Genomic DNA, 20,444 nt, shown 5'->3' on the forward strand with positions numbered 1-20,444 from the left:
GATAGATGTTCCTTATTATGACCATTGGAGTCTTAGGTACTTTCAGCCTCATCTTTATGCATTCATATAAAGAAAAATAGGAGTTTTGGCCAAGATAGGAACATAGGTAAATATGTTTCACCTCCTCATGCAACCAGAAGAAGGAAAGAACCAATTTAAAAACAAAATCAACTAGAAGTACCAGAAAATCCAACTGAATGAAAGCCTGACCAAGGAGTTAAAGGAGCTACAATCAACTAGACTGGTGGAAGCAGCAGTCACAGACAGCCGAGGCAGAGAAGCTACATAGCAAGGCAACCATTGGTGGACCAGGCAGTCCACATTTGCCTGAAGATAAACCGGGTGGAACAACTAGAGAGCAAGACAGCCCACACAACCCAGGTTTCTAGAGTGGGTGAAATAAGCCCTCAGAACCCCTGGCTATAAAAACCTGTGGGGGTTGCTGCAGTGGGAGAAACTGCCAGTCTCTTGAAAGTGCGCTGAGAGCTGAGCAAGTGCCATTGTTCCCTCTCTGTCCCCTCCCCCACATACAGCTCCACAACACTGCCATGTGGGTTGTCCTGCCCTGGAGAACACCTAAGGCTCTGCCCCTTACAACATTAACAGGTGTGCCTAGAGGAAGAAATATGGGCCAAAGAAGGTTAAAACTATGAGCAGTAAAATGACAACAAACTCACACCTATCAACAACTGAACCTAAAAATAAAAAAAAAGCTAAGCAAACAAGTACAACAAAAATAAAATCAGAGAAATGGACATCACATGGAGGGCTTTCAGTGGGAGTTGGGAGGGGAAGAATGCGGTGGGGAAAGGTTCAGGAAATAAGAAGCATAATTGGTAGGCATGATATAGACAGGGAGAGGTTAAGAATGGTATAGGAAACAGAGAAGTCAAAGAACTTATGTGTGCACCTCATGAACTTAAACTAAGGGGAAGAAGAATGCTGAGGGTTGGGGATACAGGGTAGAGGAGGGAGAAAGGGGAAGTTTTGGGAACACTATAATAGCATAGTCAATACAATATAATTTAAGAAGAACATATACGGGCCAAATTAAAGAACCAATCAAAACTCTAGAAATAGAACTAAGTGACCAGGAGATAGCACCTATTTGGATACACAGTTCAAAACACTACTAACCAAGATGCTCACTGAAATGATTTAATACTGCCCCTAGAATAAAGGAAGAAGTGAAGGCTATACAAAGTGAAATAAAAATATACAGGGAACCAACAGTGCAGGGGAAGAAACCAGGACTCAAATCAATCATTTGGAACAGAAGAAAAAAAAGAAATATTCAACCAGAACAGAATGAAGAAACAACAATTCAAAAAGACTTAGGAAAGTATTAAGAATTCTCTGGGACATCTCCAAATTTGCCAACATCCAAATCATAGGGATGCCAGAAGGAGAAGATGAAGAACAAGAAATTGAAAACTTGTTTATAAAAATAAAGACAGAAAACATCCCCAGTCTGGTGAGGAAATAGCCATACAAGTCCAGGAAGCTCAGAGAGTCCCAAACAACTTGGATCCAAATAGGGCTACACCCAGACACTTTTCACAAGATTAAAGATAAGGAAAAAATCTTAAAAGCAGTAAGGGGAAATAAAAGAGAGTTACCTACAAAAGAGTTCCAATAAGACAAAGAAATCTTGTAAGCAAAAGAAGACTGGAAAGAAGCATTCAAAGTCATGAAAAGCAAGGACCTACAACCTAGATTACTATCCAGCAAAGCAATCAATTAGAAGGGAAAGGCAGATAAAGTGCTTCCCAGATAAGTCCATATTAAAGGAGTTCATCATCACCAAGCTCTTACAATATGAAATGTTAAAGGGACTTATCTAAGAAAAAGAAGATCAAAGCTATGAACACTAGAATGACAACAAACTCACAACTGTCAACAACTCAACCTAATAATAATAATAATAATAATAATAATAATAATAATCGAACAACTGAAACAGGAACAGGATCATAGAAATGGAAACCACATGGAGGATAATCAGGAGGGAGGAGGAGAAGCGAAAATGGGAAATTACGGAGAATAAGAAGCATAAATGGTAGGTACAATGTAGAGAGGGGGATGTTAAGAATAGGATAAGAAATGGAGAAGCCAAAGCACTTGTATATATGGCTCATGAACATGAACTAAGGGAGGGAGTGCTGGAGGAAATAGGGCTATGGGAAGGAGAAGGATAAAGGAGAGAAAGAAAGAATGGGACAACTGTGGTAACATAATCTATAAAATATAACTTGAAAAATAGACAAATACACCCCTCAAGATTCATTGGTATATATTCATCATTACGATAGTCACTTTGGGTTAATAGTGTTGAAGAAATTACAACAGTTTTGTGGAACCTAAAAACATTGACTGCCTAATTCCCTGCTTGGTTGTTGCCTGGTGGAAGAGTTAGCCCTGAAGGGAGCTGAACTGCCCTGAGAATGGTCAGTGTTCATTCTGGGTGAGGAGATCGACCAAGAAGGAAGAGGGACTGTCAGGAGTATGAGCAGAAGGGTGTTCATAACTTTTGCCTGCAGACAGGACTCAGGGGACTGGCAAAAGTAGGAGGGATGAGGTCCAACCTCAACATCCTCTCCTTTGCTTTATTTCTGTGAAACACACACATGTCCCTCAAACCTCACTACCTGTAGGTCACGGTGGGAACAAGAGAATGGGCCAATTACCATTTGCAGGGAGAGTCACACAGTTTAAGGAGGCACCAATAATCCCAGTCATAACTTTTTAGTGAAAGGTTGTTAAACTCAAGATAAATGTCATATATCAACTTTCATGATTAACAGAGCATGCAGCCCTGCTTTGCCTGAGTCACCTCTCTCACTGGCTGAGTTCCCCTTAGGGCACCTCTGATCTAGGACAGAGAATGCCCAGAGTGGAGCCCCACCAGCTGTGGGAGCAAGACACAGCAATTTCCCTGTCCCTTACAAGTTTTCGTTGCTGTGCTGTGTATTTACCAGTTTGAAGATCAAAACCCTAGGCAACTCCTGGGAAGTCATCCTGAGACCTGAGGGACATGTGTGCCTGTGCATCCTTCTGAGGACAGAGTCCACAGACCCTCTGTGACCTAGGTAAGTAACACTCATCCCCACCCACCACCTTCCTCTACCCTTACTTCCAACATCCTGTATTAGGATTTGAACTTCACAATAACAGTGACTCAGAGGTGATCATGAAACAGTAAATGAAGTGAATGAAAAGTAATGATCTTATCTTAACTGATGGAAATCTCAGTGGGGCCAGAGCCAAGTACAGAAACACACTCTGTCAGCACTTAGGGAAACAAACACTCCTGTTGGCAGAGTCAGTTAGACTCAATCTGCTATCTGACTTGGGAATGAGGTGATTTATTCTATGTGACTTAGTGTTTACATTTGTTCCTCCCTGATGTAAGTGTAAGAGCTGACATTTGACCCCCAGACACTGTGTGCAGCACGTTTCCTCTGTGGATCCACTCATCCCAACACACGTCCTCTGAGGTCGGCACTAAGATATCACCCTTACTTTACAGATGAGGAAAGTGGGGCTAGTAGGGTCAGCACCAGCTGAAGACCCACAGGTAGAATGACCCAGAGCTGACCTTGTATCCGCTAGTCTGGGCCCAAAGTCAGAATTCTCCCCACTAACCAAGAAATGCAAACGTTCTCATTTTGAGTCATGCAGATGACACTTTAGAATTCAAAACAGAGCACACCTGTCCTGCTAGGGCTCTGGTGGGGGCAACATTGAATCTGTAGAATTATTTGAGAATATTTGACACTTGTAAAATTGTAAATGTTTCCTTGAAGAACAAGTTGTGTGGCTCAGTGAGTACACTTTCAAGATTTTTCCTGAACACACTTTCAGCATTATGCTGCTGGTACAGTTCCTGTTGCCACAGCTCCACTCTGCCCATGACGTCATGTGATGGGAATGACTGAGCTACAGGAGAGGAGTCACTTGATCTCTGCTGGGCAGGTATTAAGCTAATGTTAGGAATTCTTATCTGTTCCAGCAGTTTTTTTTCAGTAGATTATCTTAAATGTTTAATTCATCAATTCATTTTGAAGTTATTATTTATTGTGTCTTTTCTCCATTATCATTTAGTCTCCTTATACCCGACTCCCCCCAGCAATCACCACACTGTTGCCCATGTCCATGAGTCCTCATCAATTCATTTTTGAAAAATCCTCACATCAGGACATCCTTATTGATTTTTAGAGGGAGGGGTGTCAGGGAAAGGGAAGGGGAGAAAAACATCACTGTGAGAGAAAATGATCTATTGTTTGCATCCAGTATGCACCTCAACCAGCAATTGATGCCCCAACCTAGACATGTGCCCTGACCAGGAATGGAACCTGTGACCTTTGGGTTTATGGGATGTTGCTCCAATGCTCTGAGCCACACAACCTAGGCTCAGATCATGTTTTATAGATTATTTCTGTGTCTGAATAGAATATTTTTAGTCTCCTACTTTTCTTTAATATATTTATTGATTATGCTATTACAGTTGTTCCATTCCCCCCCATATTTCCCTCCACCCTGCACACCCTCTCCCACTCACATTCCCCCCTTTAGTTCATGTTCATGTGTCCTTGTTCTTTAGCTTCTACGTTTCCCACACTATTCTTACCCTCCCCCTATTTTCAACCTACCATCTATGCTACTTATTCTCTGTACCTTTTCCCCTTCTCTCCTCCTCCCACTCCCCTGTTGCTAACCCTCCCTGTGATCTCCATTTCTGTGGTTCTGTTCTTGTTCTAGTTGTTTGCTTAGTTTGTTTCTGTTTTTGTTTTAGGTGTGGTTGTTAATAATTGTGAGTTTGCTGTCATTTTACTGTACATGGTTTTTATCTTCTTTTTCTTAGATAAGTCCCTTTAACATTTCATATAAGAAGGGCTTGGTGATGATGAACTACTTTAATTTGACCTTATCTGAGAAGCACTTTATCTGCCCTTCCATTCTAAATGAAAGCTTTGCTGGATAGAGCAATCTGGGATGTAGGTCCTTGTCTTTCATGACTTGGAATACTTCTTTCCAGCCTTTTCTTGCCTGCAAGGTCTCTTTTGAGAAATCAGCTGACAGTCTGATGGGAACTCCTTTGTTGGTAACTGTCTCCTTTTCTCTTGCTGCCTGGAGGATTCTCTCCTTAATTTTTATCTTGGGTAATGTAATTATGATGTACCTTGGTGTGTTCCTCCTTGGGTCCAACTTCTTTGGGATTCTTTGAATTTCCTGGACTTTTTGGAAGTCTCTTTCCTTTGCCAGAATGGGGAAGTTCTCCTTTATTTTTTGTTCAAATAAGTTTTCCACTTGTTGCTCTTCCTCTTCTCCTCTGGTACCCCTATAATTCGGATGTTGGAATGTTTAAAGGTGTCCTGGAGGTTTCTAAGCCTCTCCTCATTTTTTTTGAATTCTTGTTTCTTCGTTCTTTTCTGGTTGGATATTTCTTCCTTTCTTCTGGTCTGCTCCATTGATTCGAGTCCCATTTTCCTTCCCATCACTATTGGTTCCCTGTACATTTTCATTTATTTCACTTAGTGTAGCCTTCATTTTTTTATCTAATTTGCAACCAAATTCAACCAATTCTGTGAGCATCCTGATCATCAGTGCTTTGAACTGTGCATCTGATAGGTTGGCTATCTGTTCATGCTTAGTTGTATTTTTTCTGAGGCTGTGATCTGTTCTTTTGTTTGGGCCATTTTTTTCGTCTTGACGCAACTGTTACATAGTAAGGGGTGGAGCTTTAGGTGTTCACCAGGGTGGGGTAACCCACGTCACTGTGTTGTGGTACTGTATGTGGGCAGGGGTCCAAGAGTGAACAATGGCACTTGTGCCACTCTCTGCTGGCTTTCAGTCACTTCCCCCACTCTCACAAGCAAATTAGGCCCTTCTGGTGCTGATTCCCAGGTGGGTGGGTTTGTGTACATTCTAGGACCCTGTGGGTCTCTCCAACAAATTCTCCTGTGAGGCTTGGAGTTTCTCTTGCTGCCACCTCAACCCCCATAGGTGTTTTGAATCAGTGGTTTGAGACTTTATTTTCCTGTGCTAGAGCCCTGGGTTGCACAGACCATCCAGCTCCCCATTTGTTTCTACCAGTTTATCTGTGCACGAATGTGGGACCACCCAGTCCACAATCCACCACCTCTCCAGGTCTGCCCGCTGCTGCCTTGCTTGCCCCAGTCCTCCAGCCACTGTTTTGCCACAAGTCTTCTCCACCCGGCTGCCTGTCTCTGCCCCTCCTACTGGTCTGAATCAATGTGTCTTCTTTAACTCCTTGGTTGTTGGATTTCCATACAGTTCAATTTTTGTCAGTTCTGGTTGTTTTTTGCTTTTAAATTGTTGTCTTTCTTTTGGTTGTGTGAAGAGGCACAGTTTGTCTACCTACACCTCCATCTTGGCTAGAAGTCCCAGAGATGCCCACTTAATATTGGCCTGTGTCTTGTCCTATTTCTCTGTCTTCACCTGAGAAAGGTTTTTTTCTCAGGTGCCTTCATCTTCCATGACACAGCTGGCAGGTTGGACAAAGCCATACTCTGAGACCTCTGATATTTCAAGGAGGCCACACAGGATGCCTTCACCATCCACACTACAGTGTTCATCAAGCTTTTGGAAGACCAGATGAGGGACATGTCACTGTCTACCCCATAGACAATGAGCTCTCCACCATGGTTCTGCACTTCGGCCTTGACTTTGCTGCAGATGTTGAGCTGGTGACAGTAGAGGGCAATGTGCTGCAAGGAGACCTGCAGGTCTTGCTTGCAGGCCATGTCTGGGCAATGGTCTGCAGTAATGTGGCCACACTTGTCCATCCTGAATCCTGCCTTGGCAATTTTTTTTGGACCACTGGACATCTGATGTATTTTTGAGTCATCTCAAATTTTGATGAAGTCTATGGCTTCCACCATGATCACGCTCAGTTACCACTGTCGTCCCTTCTGAACACTCAGCATCCAAGTGGTTCTTTTCTTCCTGGAAGCTGCTACCCATCCCACAGTGTTTGCTTTTTGCTCTAGGGGAGTCTGAGCCATGATGGCCTGGGCACTCTGGCCAGCTAGGCTGATCATGTCCAGTCTGGACACTTGTTTTACTTCAGACAATGAAGTTGTCCATCTCAAAGTCAGAGTAACCCAACTCCTCAGGAGTCCCTATCACCAGGACCTATTTCCTGGTGTCCTTCATGCCATTGCACACCAGGTGGAGGCTTCAATCAACTCATTCTCATCCATGGGCTAGCGAGATCTGAGCTGAGGGCTCCTACCACTGCATCCATTTGTTTGGTAAAGTGCAGCATGCCCGTGTTGGAGAGAAGCTTAGTAGCTTCCAGAACCTTCTCTGTGTGGTCCCCTGGCTCATAGATGTCCATTGCTGAAGTGACTGCAGGAGTTACCCAGACTGCTTGGCCGCAGGTGGCACCAGCTGCATTGTCCAGCCAATCCACATCTTTCTCTTGGGGAGCAATGACACATTTGCTCACATCTTCCAATATGTGATTCTCTGAGACAGCCAGGAAGTCATCAATGGAAATAACACCACTGACACCCCCTGGCAGAACATGGAATGGTTTTTCCTGCTGTTCTTTCAAAAGATCTACGTACTCTTGGGACAGTTTACTCTGTGGTTTTGCTGTGATGGCCAATGCAGCATTGATAACCCGAGGACAGAGGGCTTCTAGCAGGCTTGCAGACATCTGAACAAGTTTGATATCCTCTTCATTGTTTGAAATGGAACAGGCCAAGTGGGTGACCTCAGTCAAATCATTATCGTGTTCCCAGAAAACTTGGACACCCTCTTTAACTTCTTTCTCATTTCTGTTCTTTGCAAGTTCAATCAGTACTAATAGGGAAACATTGATTTCCAGGAATGAACCTGACAAGGGGTGCATGAGAGTTTGTGAAGCTGTCTACACAGGTCTGTGTTCTTCATCCTTTTACCTATTGTAGAATTGAGTGCATCAGTTCCTTTTTTAAAAGATTTAATTTATTTGTTTATTTATTTACTTATTGATGTATTTAACTATTTAATTATTAGAGAGAGGGGAATGGAGAGAGAAAGGGGGAGAAATACGGATGTGAAAGACAAATATCGATCCCTAAGTGCCCCCACATGATCACAATGGCCCACATCTTTCACTTCCTGTTGCCTCTTAGCTGCTGTGATGTTAAGTTTATCCACTGTATTCCCAAGTCTTGTTCAACCCCATCATTCCTCAGTTAAAAGATACCATCTCCACAAATTTCAGCTGAACAAGTAATTTGTAGACACTTGTCATGTCAGCCCAAACAGTAGCCAGGTAACAGTGGAGAGCTGAACCACATTGCCAACATCACAGAACAGATGACATTTGCAAATTCCCCTGCAGCCTCCTGCATCAAATCACATTGTTTTCTATAACTTCTTCAGCAGAGACTAGCTTCTCCTTGAGTAACTGACTCTCCTTTGCTATTTTATTCTGATTCCCCAAGAATTGCCACTTACTTGTTGAACACATGGAGCCAAAACCTGAGCCTTCTTTGAATGACCTCTCTTCTCATTAGAGGACCCCTTTATATTGGTGTTAACAACCTGTAACCTGTGCAACAAGAGTCTCCAATAGTGTCTCCATTGCCAGAGTCCTGATCTCTAGACTTTGGAGGGCTCCCATCTGACATGTATGTTGCCTGTGTGGACAGCAGGCATTTCTGTGGTGAAGGGAGTGAGCACGGGAATTTTCCTGAGACCTGGACCCAACAGACACCACTTGGTCTTCCTCCCATCCAGCTCCAAGGAGGAAAACCTGGTGAACTTTCTTAGTAAAACATCTAAAGAAAGTAGGAATAGAGGAAAAGTCCTTAGAACCAACAAAATTAATGTTCACAGCCAACAGCCAACAACACTCTAAAATAGTGAATGCTAAAGGTGCTTCCATTATAATGGGAGCGGAGGAATACCTGATGAACCTAGTATTAGTCCACATGGGTCTGCAAGTTCTAAGTGTCACACTAAAATAAGAACATGAAATAATTCTAAATATTTGTAAAAATCAAATGAAAGTCTTCCACTTGCTGACAACACAAATCTTTCAGCAGGAGACAGGAGACTGGACCACAGACAACCTACTAAGAATATTAAAATGACATGAGGAGATACATTGTAAGTGACTGAATACATGCTCAATATAGAAAAATACAACAGCTTGTCTATGCTGTAGGACACAGTGAGAATTAGAAATGGAAGCTGTCCCATTGGCAAAAGTCACAAAACCATAAAATACCTAGAAACAAATCTGTTGAGTAAGGTAGTATATATTTTGTCTTTGGAGACTAATTATAAAAATGTCAATCTTTTCAATATTGATATATAAATTCAATGTCCCTTCAACATGACTGCCACTGGAGCCTAATGAGGAACTGGATAAAATTCTTTAAAAATTCATGTGGAACAATATATGAATGAAAATGGCCAAAAAGATCGAGAAAAACACTGAGTGGTTACTTTTCACTCATCTATTGAAAGTGGATTAATAAAAAACTCTTCTTCATCCAGATTAGTGTAGCCTTAGAAATAGACAACTATACTGTGGAACATGTTAGGTAACTCAAAAATGGATGTCCACATAGAGAGAACTTAATATATGGCATAAACAACATCACAACTCAACAGCTAAAAGGCTACTGTTTTGGTCAGACATCACTAATAATCATCAGCAAGAGAGAAAACAAGACTTCTACCTCTTACAATATAAAAAATCAGAACTTTCTTCAAGACTGACACATAAGAAGTGAGGGATTTCAGTGAAATGGTTGTTATGGGAGCCAGATTGCATGGGGTTTGGCGGAGGGTTGGAGGTGAACAATGGGACTAGTCACTGGAATGTGACACGGCAAACACTGCCATGTCTTGTGATGCACACACACCTGCTCTGGCACACAATGACCTGATCTACAGGTGACTGGTTTTACTTTTCAGCCTGATAGAGGCCATTTTTCTGACCTGCAGAAAAGTTCATAGCAGGTAAAGTAAATAGTCTACAAGAAGATAATGATGACTTCATTAGCATAATAAACACATCAACTAAACAACATACAAGCTTTATTGGTCAATACCTGTGTACTGGGCAATGATGAGAAACAATTATTCCTGTACATTCTCATGTCTTACATCTTACACCAAAGAGCAGCAGATCTACAATGACAGGGATTTACAGAAGATGCCAAGGCTACGTGCACATGAATGTCAGATGCTTAGGGATTAATGAGGACCAATATCCACAAGGAACAGAAGACTTCTGTTGTCCCCTTAACCACAAAAGCCTGTTCAGGAAGAAAGGTCTTTCTGATGAGCAGGGGGTAACGTTAAGCAAAGTCAGTAGTCTTGAGGATCCTCCAGTGAGTGTTACTTCATCAGTTTCCTGGTCCATCTGACACACCCTGAGGCCTTTTGGCCTCTTTTCCCAGGGAGTTCCTCCAGAATCCCTAATCAAATTCCTTCAGTCTCCCAAGGGTGGCCCAATATAGTGCCCTTCTTCTTCAGGGTCAGGACATAGAACATTTGCTTATTTTCATCAGCCTAAGTGGCACCTGTGTGTGCAGAGGACTCAAACTCCCTGGGAAGTACCCTTGTGGGGTTATGACTTACAATCCTCCTGTTTCCTGTCCACATGTGGGCTGATGTACACTGAGGATCACAGACCTCAAGGATGGCCAGCTCACCTCCCCCATGTGGGGAGGGTCAGGAAGAGGTGAGTGAAGACGTGGCTTTCATGGCTTTGAGGCAATTCTTTCTCAGAATGGCTGTGTATAATGTCAGGTCCCCAGGTAGAACACAAGTACCCTCCCATTAGCCTGGTAACCTTGACTCCTGCTGGAAAGGAGCTCAAGATGGAAGGAGACTCCTGGACACCCAAGAATCTTCTCCTGGTGAAGAAGACCACTGGGTTCCACCTGGAAGTCTCCTGGGCCCAAGACTGGTCAAATGAGCAGAGCCCCAAGCACCTTTGCACACAGCTTGCATGGTCACTGTGACACTGAGAGGGCTTGACGCCACTTTTGGGTTGATTCTTTTTTGTAATTTACTCAGTCTTTACCTTCTGCTGGATCTGTGTGACCTTCCAGAGCTCTGGGATTGGGGCAGGGTATGTGCTTGTAATTTGATTGTAAAACTTTGCATATATTTTTAATAGTGCTCCTTCTAAGTTGATATTCTTGGCTATGACACAGATAAAAGATGTAGCTATCCTAGGACAATGGAGTTGTAGAGTTGCTAAACAAGAGGAAGGGAGCCATCTCTGATTCCCCAGCCCTTTTCTGGTTGTGGGTCTCCCTTGGCAGCTCACCATTGGAGCAAGCAGTCAGGTCATGGTTAGGGGACCTAGGGCTGCAGGCAGGGGCCAGTGGGAGAGGGAAGAAGAGGCGCAGCCACCCACATGTGTCCCTGAAGCCTCAGGGTGCACATCTCAGGGGCTCTTCAGTGCACAAGGCAGGGAGGAAGTGGTAACATGCCTATGGAGTCTGTCAGATGAGGCACATGGGTGATGCGGGCACCATCATAGATCCTTGCTGCCTTGGGTAAAGCTCCAAAACATATCGTTCTATTTTTGATATTTCTTATCAAAGTAAAATGTTATTGATAAATACTTTTCTTAATGAGATGGATGAGGCCTGCTTTTGATGTTATGTATCCCTGGAGAGCATCATGTATTGGTAAAAATGAGGCCCGTTTAGTCACATTGTTCATCCTTTGAGGTCTTGACTCTGAAAGCACATGCCACTTGATTGTGTACATGTGAAAAGGATAAGTCTGTGGTGCCAATGTCACTGGATTCCATGTGTTCCTTTGGAGAATGGGCCAAGACTGACAGAGGGATCTGCCACTCACAATTATTTTAATGGTTTATCAGCCACAGCACATTATGTCTTTCTTTGATGTTATTCGAAGCCAGGACACAGAGACCTCTCTCTGTAGATATAAATTGTGTCCTGCAAAATACTGCCTACACTGAGGTTTTTGCAGTCCAGAGCTGCACATGCAGAGTCAATGCCATGTAGGGTCTGACAGGCAACCTGTACATCATCTGTCTTGGTAAAAGGAGACAAGGATGTTGATGCAGGGCAGGTGGCACAGGACGACCAGTGTCACCAGATAATACATAAATTGAATCTGAAAGTACACGTGGACATCATGATCCAGAAGTGATGATGTCTCCAGTGTTTCCATGCCCCACCTTCCTGTTCCCCAGTAAGACACAGAGAGCTGAAGGAGCCCTGGGATTTCAGCCACAGCTGAAGGACATCTGTCACCAGTGTGTCCTGCTCAAGACCACAGACCAGGGATTCTATGTGTCTTGGGATAATTAGTACCCATCCCACCCACCATCCTCCTATACTCTTAGTTCCAATACGCAGTACTTAGGGTTAGAAAATGACAATAACAGTCACTCAGATATAATCCTAAAACAGGATATGAAGTGATTGAAAAGTGATGATCTTATTTTAACTAAGACAAATCTCACTGGAACCAGAGCCAAATTCAGAAGCACAATCAGTTGGCATTGAGAATAAATCAACATTGTTCCTTGGCAAAGTCATTATATTCAATCTGATATTTATCTTTGGGGGTGAGGTGTTTTTTTTTCATTTAACTCAGGACTTACATTTTTCCTTTTTGTTGCATAATAGGAACAGCTGACTTTCACTGCCAGTTACTGTGCTGAGCATTGTTCCTGAATTAATTTATTTATCCTCACACAAATCCTTTGCTCTCAGCCTTATTGTACAGATGAGGAAACAGACTGAGAGGGTCAGCACCTTGCTGAAGATCCCAGAAGTAGAAAGTTCCAGAGCTGAGCTTGAACCCAGGTAGGCCCTAAAATTGGGCTCTACCTCACAACTCAGTAAGGGAGCACATCCTAAATTTGAAAGATCCAAACAGAATTATCAATTCAAAACAATGTATAAAACTGGCCCATTAGGATTCTGATGTGGGCAGGACTGAAACTCTACAGTAATTTGTGAATAGTTGACTTTACATTTTCTAATATTTCTTCAGGAACAAGGTATGTGCCTTGGTGTTTTCAGATCCCTTGTCATATCTGTGAGTAAATATCATGACTTTATATTTCAAGGTGTGTATCTTTGAACTGTGTGAACCTCAGTGTACTTTTGTTGCTGCTGGAGTTCCTGTAGCCAGTGGTGCCCTTATATCTGTTGGGTCACGTGGTGATACTGGTTTATGGGAAGAGAGTGTCATTCACAGGCCATCCTGCATTCAGCTGCATCACAAACGTTCATTCATTCTCGCAGTTTTCCTCAGGAGGTTATTGTAGATTTCTTGGTGAGACAATCCACCATCTAGCACCATGACCAATTCATTGATTTGTTTTTTGTCTGTTTTTTCCCCTTGTTTGAAGAAAATGATGCTGACAGGATGTTGGCCTTCTTGTTTACTAATCTTTAGTTCTAGGGCAGTTTTAGGTTCACAGAAGATGGAGCACAAAATACACAATGCTCCCATCTACCCCTCATTTCCAGACAAGCACAGCCTTCCCTGTGGTCAGAATCACACTCCCAGTGTCATCTTTGTCCCTGCAGAATGCAATTGCTGGGTGGAGGGAACAGAGGATGTTTAGTTTGCAAGAAATGGCCACACTGCCCTCCTGAATGGCAGCACTATTTGGCATTCCCAACACCCAGAGGATCAGTTCCTGTTGCCCCACAGAGGAAAGCACTGGGTCAAGTGGAGTGGTGTTGCTTTAGCCCCCTCTCAATCCCCAGGGCAGCCAGAGCACAATAGGCCCTCTGCTTCACCTGGCCCAGCTCGTCTCCAGTCACAAAGCCATCCCTGTCCCACTGGGCACTGGTGTTTCAGGGTAACGTGCACGGGTTCCTGTGTTCCCTACCCACCATCTGGGTCATGGTGTCTGGTCTTCCCTCGTGCTGTTGCTGAGGGATCCCTCCTCCCAACACCACTTCATGTCAAACCCTGTTTCTCCTGAGAGGCTCTCAATCATGCTCCTCTGTACCCAGACTGCTTCCCAGTGTCTTTCCTCAGAACGGTCCATGCCCGAGGGCCTCCATGAGGCTTCTGCACATCTTTAGGGAAGGAGGAGGATGGGCCCTATGGGTGCTGCTGCTGCTGGGATCCTGAGGACCCAGCAGGTGCCACCTACTAACTGACAAGAAAACCATCAGGACAATTTCCTGCTTGATTTGATGGAACCCTCTCTTGACTGTGTTTAAAACATTAGATGAGAATTGGAAGGTCAGAGCTGGGGAGGTAGTCTTCCTCTTGGCACCATATTCTCTCAAGACCCGAACAACTGACAACCTCACAAATGTCCCCATGCCACTTACCTGTCTCCCACAACTGCCCAAAGTGACCCTGGTCCAGCAGGCAACCTTTTGCACTAAAGATGCACCTAAAACAAACATTTCAGGACTATGTGCCGATCCTCTTCTCTCTGCCCGGCGCTACGCTGAGAGGTGAGCAAAACTGGTCACTACCTGCAATTAAGGAGTTAAATTCTAAGGAGGCTCCCATCAATCAACTGATCATAATTTCTGAAACTCCAGTTAAGGAGCTGAAACTGGGGGATGCCTGCCAGTCACTGATTATAGTTTTGTAAAACTCCAGCCTAGATTTTTGACACAAAGAAAATGTGTTTAGTGCCAGCAAAGCCTATTCTTGACCAAGTCACCGGGGTTGTGACCATGATGGTTGGCATCAAGCTTCAGTGAGGAAGGGAGGGCTGGAGGCCAGGCCTTGTGTCCTGCCACGCCTGAGTGGGCAGGACCTGTGAGGCTCACTGGGTACAAATAGCCCTGGAGTCCCCAGGCTACTGAGTCCTGCTGCTAACTGCTCATTGTTTGCTAAAACTGAACTCAAAGCAACGTCGACCATGAGACTGTCCCTGTGTGTCCTGCTGGTCACTCTGGCCCTTTGCTGCTATGAGGGTGAGTATCACGCCTAATCAGACTACCACCAGCCCAGATAAGTAACCTTCTCTGAAGTGGGTAACTTATTTGGGGAGGAGGGGTGAACTGAATCAGAATCCAAACAGGCCCTGCTACTTGTGGACTAGCCACCTGAACACCAAAGCATCCTGTATAAATCCCCAACACCCTGGAACTTTCCAGAAAACCCTTTCAGGCCACTTTGAAGAGCTTCTCATCTGAAGCCTCACTCCCCATCTAGGGTCTATGCTCAGAAACAGCAGGATGCGATAAGATTTGGTTCTGCATCACTGTTCTGCCACTCGGCGGAGCTGTGACTTGAACAGAATGCTGTATCACCCAAGTCTCCTCTCATCCTTGATTTCCACAACCACCAGCAAGAGCAACTCTAACCATGGAGTGAGACAAAGGGTGTCAGAAGCTAGATCTGGGTCTCATGAGCTCTGTTCTCCTTCCCAGAGTCTTTGGTGCCAGTTGAGTCCCCAGCTCTCTAACTCTGTCTTTCAGACTCATCGAATGATGAGTCTGGGAGGGCGTTAGGAGAGCTCTCAGTTCAAGTAGAACCAGTGTAGTCTGGCTCTCTCGGGATTCAGTCAGGAGCAGCAGCACTCAACACATCCCCACACCCTGCTCCTTTTCTGGAAGTCCACCCAGGATCAGAAGAAACAGGGCAATCTCAGGGCCACACTGGCTGAATTTCTAGGTGACTTCTAGCCACTCATCCAACAATACTTGGTTGTGTCATCATGCCCTCAACTCTGACCCAAGTGCTTTTGACTCTTTCTCTTTCCTCTGACTTTCTGAACTCCTCCCCTTTCCCTGTGTTGCCTCTGATCAGACCTCTCCCCATCTCTGCGTACTTGCTGCCTGATTGGGTCTCATGGGAGCCTGGCAGGGCACATTCCTAGCTACAGGTAGTTGTAAAGATATGAAGACAGAGTATGGGGTGGGGATGGAGAGTTCAGACAAAGAAGAGTGGTTACTTCAGGTCTCAGCACAATCCCCATGGAGCCAAAAGCGGACCCTGGTGGCAAGCTCCCACTGTCTCAAAGGAATTCTGTATTCAGTGCAGACCAGAAGAGCTAGTCATGGTTGGTGTGTAAGCCTCAGATTCCTTTCTAAGCTTCTTAGCTATTTTCACCCAATGACATAATTCTACTGTTTAACTTACTCTCAGAAGAGCATCTTCCAACATTCAATCATTGTCCCTGCTCCTCTCCAGGCTTGGTCCCTGTTCTCTGATCTCTATGAGATCGTCCTCTCCCACTCCACTGGAAAGACTGATCAGTCATAGCTCCTCTCCCCCACCATCCAAGACAAAAAGAAAAGTGTGGCTCTAATGACAGACCAAACCTTAATTTCTGAAATCTAGGGAATATGAGTTTCAGCAAAGCAGGAGTATCTTGGAAAGACGTGCATGTACTTTACACAGGAGAACCACTGAGCTGGGTTTCGGTGAATGTTTTTTTTTTTTTTCCAGAACGAGCCCTGCTGCTTGCTCTGTGATTTGAGCAAGTCATGACTTCTAGGATTTTCCATTGTCATTGGGACAATTATGGGATGGGACCATAAAAGCTTCTGGTGTTCCTGTCTAATGTCAGAGAGCTATGGGGAAAAAGTGACTTCCTTACATTAATTGTATTTCTTTTTCTTCTGCTCCAGCAAACGCAGAAGTCTGTCCAGCTTTTCTGTCTGAATTTAAAGGCTTCCTTTTGGAAACTGAAAACATGTACAACATCCATCTTCTGATGTTTGCTCCACCTAGAGAAGCTGCCGAGGCTTCGCTTCAAGTGAAGCAATGCGTAGATCGTTTGCCTAGAGAGGGCAGACAGAAAATATACAATATTGTGGTAAATTGTTTCTCCTTCCTCTATAGGGGCTTCTGCATGGCCAGGAGGGAGGTCAGGGTGCTAGACTGTGGGCACAGGGTGGGGAGGCACCTGCTCCTCTTCTCACCTCTGACAGAGTGGCCTGTGGCCACAGGGTGGATGATGACATGACACCTGATGAGCTACACTAAGGCTTCAAAGTACATGTAGCATGTTCCTGCTTCTCAGGTCACCTCCTTGGCCACATGTACCCACAGTGTCCTGGAAAGGACAACCAGGTCCCAGGTGGTGATGCTGAAGGGCAGAGACTGCTGCCTCCCTCTCTAGGAGGTTTTAGAGGTTGGAGGGCCAGTTCCCTTACCCAGTGGCACCTTGGAGATTCTCATGGAGAATGGGGAGTGATGGAGGGGAGACAGCAAGAGGGAGGGTGATAGCCCAGGCTATAGGTCAGAATGAAGGGATGGATGGCCGGGGAATCCACCAGCTCTCACAGAGTGAGCCCCTCCCTGTCTCTCTGCCCCACACTCCCAGCCCTCACCAATCATGGCCAATGGGCAAAGACCATCCTTTACGTCCTCATCCTCGGCAGCCTTGCTTGGAGCTGAAACACTTCTGTTATGTGTTTGCAAGGATAGTGGTAAGGGTGAGGTCTGCCCACAGAGCTCCCTCGTGCCCTGTGGATGGGAATAATTTTACCAAGACAGAATCTCTTTGGGGAAGAAGGCTGACCAGTCTCTCAGAGGAGAAAGGTTTTTTAGCCTCTCTCCCAATGGGCTCTTATTGAGTTTAGCTTACATATGGGTGCATATCAAAGAAAGGAGGTGTGGTTTACAGATAACATTTCTGAAATGGGGAGTCCTTTTGAATCAGAGTCTGATGACAGTGTGACACTTCTCAGCTGTAAAACCTCGGGAAACAAACTTATTTTGTGCTTGGACTGTTAACACTTAAATTGAGGACATTCTTAGCAAAGCAGGTTTCACAGGACTTCATGCATTCTTTCTGAGATGTGGTGGTCTCCCTCCAGAAGCCGCCAGTTCTGGCACAGGACTGCACCTCCCATTGGCATTGTTTTAGGCCTGAGTCAGGCCAGGGCAGCAAGGCAGCCAGGAGATTAGGAGACTTGGCAGATACAGTGAGGACTCAGGCTATGATAAAGCCAAGGGGTGAGGGTTTTTGTCCCTTCTCCACTATCCCCTAAGTCCTTCCCTGATGGCCCCTTCATGACTGTGCCTGTTTTATGACGTTTCTTTCTTGAGGAATCTTTTTTTTTAAAAGACTTTGATATTTTTTTTAAGATTTTATTTATTTATTTTTAGAGAGGGAAGGGAGGGAGGGAGGGAGAGAGAGAGAGAGAGGGAGAGAGAGGGGGAGAGAGAGAGAGAGAGAGAGAGAGAGAGAGAGAGAGAGAGAGAAACACCAATGTGCAGTTGCTGGGGGTTCTGGCCTGCAACCCAGGAATGTATCCTGGCTGGGAATCGAACCTGGGACACTTTGGTTCCCAGCCTGTGCTCAATCCACTGAGCTATGCCAGCCAGGGCTTTCTTTCTTGAGGAATCTTACCCATCATTGGCTATCACACCCTGGACTCTGAGGAAGGAAATCCTGGGCTGCTTGACAAAACAAAACCTTTGACTCTGTCCTGACTCCATTAGAAACCTGAGTCCCAGACCTGGCTCACTTGAGTTTTATCTGTTGGGCTATGGACATGTTCTTCCCTGCCTTGCACAGTTTGTGATGGCTGTACCAGGACTGTTGAATTCCCCACCCACTCGGCTCTCCTGACTGGTGGCTCCATGTGCTTTTGCTAGGTGGGATGTACCTCGCATGTTGGTGTGAATAGAAGTCCCTGTAAATGTATCATCTCCAGGGGCAGCATGATTGACACCCCCTGTCTCTCTCTATTTCAGAAAAAGGCGGCATCCCAATGTAACAGCTAGACTTCAAAAATCTTACACACCAGTGCTTGTCATTCAAGGCTGGCCTCATCACCCACAGAAAAATGTGAAGGTTTCAACATCTTGCTTCAATAAAGTACTTGCCCTGCACTCCTCTCCCTGTCTTGTTTTTGTCCAACAGTCTGTCCCTGGAGTTGTGGTGGTTCTTGTCATGAAGTGGCCATTGGGTAGTGTCCATAGTACATTTCAGTGACACAGCATCCAGTGACCATGGTGGCCTGAGGGAGGGATCCCAGAGAGACTGCGGGCTCAGGAGCCATCCCACATCCCTGCACAGACCCCCAGTCATGGGGCTGGGAGAGAAAAGTGTGGTGAGGGATCAAAAGCTCCCCTAAGGGTCCTGCCCTTGGGCTTTGCTGAGGGAACTGCTGCCTCCCTGAGCAGTCACACGGTTCCCAACCAGCAGCCCCACTGCCATTCCATCGCCATCAGACGCTCAAACAGCCTGCCTGGTTCTCACCCTACCCTGGGTTTCCATGCTGGGAGGGTCCAGGGTAATTTGTTTTCTGTCCACTTCTCACTTTGTAGTGAATCTCAGGGCTCAGCCTTCAGGGAACTCTTTTCTCTCTGTACACTCACATTGCTCACCACCCTCAGCAACTCTTCATCCCCCAAATCCCCTCTAAAGGCCCAGAAACAAGCACCCCACTGCCATCCGTGCAACCACATGCACATAGTTCACACTTACTACAGGAGGAACAGTCCAATGCACAGTGTCTGTGCCCAGCCTACCCCTCCCCTGGGAGCCCCAACTAGGCTGATGGGCCCACCCTCCAGTGAGGCAAAAGGAAATGTAAGATAATCTATTAGGTTACAAACTTCCCACCTTCTCAGTTCATCAACCATCTGGATAAAGCTCCCATAAAGATTCAATCTCTGCCTCTGTTATTGGGTCTGGTAGGTGATAGGCAGCATGAATTCCAGCTTTTCTGGGTTCTGCTATATAAAAGACAGGAATATGAAAGAAAAGAAAAGCATGTCTAACTAAAAAATGCAGAAATGACACAGATCTCATCACAACTGTGATGGAAAGACAGTCACCAAATAAATGCACTAAGAAAATTTCCCCACGGTGAAAAATATGAAATGGGGTAGCTCACTCACTTTCCACACTTTTTTGTGACTTTTGGAACATCACCCCAAAGAAAAGTGATTCTTTCCAGAAGAAATGTCACTGAACACTATCAGGGGTTCTGCTGCATGTTGCCACCCTCTAGGTAAAAATCCACAGTCAGAGGTTTGGTGAAAACAGAAAGAGGTCACTTACTCAAAAGCTGCAGTTTTGAAAGAATGACAAGCTTCCCACTCAGAGTCTATTCCCTCTAGTACACCCAGAAAAAACCTAACACCCTCTGCCAGACGACACAAGGTACACCCCAAGTACCTTCTACCTTTTAAAAATACCACCCTTTCAGAAACTGCAGGTAGCTGCTACATAACTGTCCAGGCTACTTGGTCCCTTTGCCGTTCACCATTGGGCCTCAGGCTTCTCCTAGAGTCTGGCAGTAGCCAGGGTCCTACATGCAGCACAGTGCCCTTTCTTCCACTCGCTGCCCTGCAGCCCAGCAACTGTGCCCCATCCCTCTGAAACCTTTGAGAGTTTTCCAAAACTCTGTCTCCTCAGGTAGTACAAACAGAGCCCAGGGTCAGGTTTACTCTGTGACTCATCCAATCATTCGTGCAAGGGATTAGGGCAGCTGCCAGGAGAATAAAAGGCTGCATTCTGGACA

At 45.0% G+C, this 20,444-nt stretch overlaps 1 protein-coding gene and 1 pseudogene across 1 annotated transcript; one reads left to right on the forward strand and one right to left on the reverse strand.

Moving 5' to 3' along the window:
* Positions 1-6,458: 6,458 nt before the first annotated feature.
* On the reverse strand, positions 6,459-7,923 carry LOC123829238 (annotated as a pseudogene).
* Positions 7,924-14,837: 6,914 nt separating this feature from the next.
* Positions 14,838-18,696, forward strand: SCGB1D2 (secretoglobin family 1D member 2). Its single transcript, XM_045854751.1, has 3 exons — positions 14,838-14,927; positions 16,590-16,777; positions 18,667-18,696. The coding sequence occupies exons 1-3, from the start codon at positions 14,873-14,875 to the stop codon at positions 18,694-18,696; spliced, it is 273 nt and encodes a 90-aa protein (XP_045710707.1). The 5' UTR covers positions 14,838-14,872.
* Positions 18,697-20,444: the final 1,748 nt, after the last annotated feature.

This window comes from Phyllostomus hastatus, unplaced genomic scaffold, assembly GCF_019186645.2.
Source record: "Phyllostomus hastatus isolate PE091 unplaced genomic scaffold, TTU_PhHast_1.1 phas_scaffold_11, whole genome shotgun sequence".
NCBI lineage: Eukaryota > Metazoa > Chordata > Mammalia > Chiroptera > Phyllostomidae > Phyllostomus > Phyllostomus hastatus.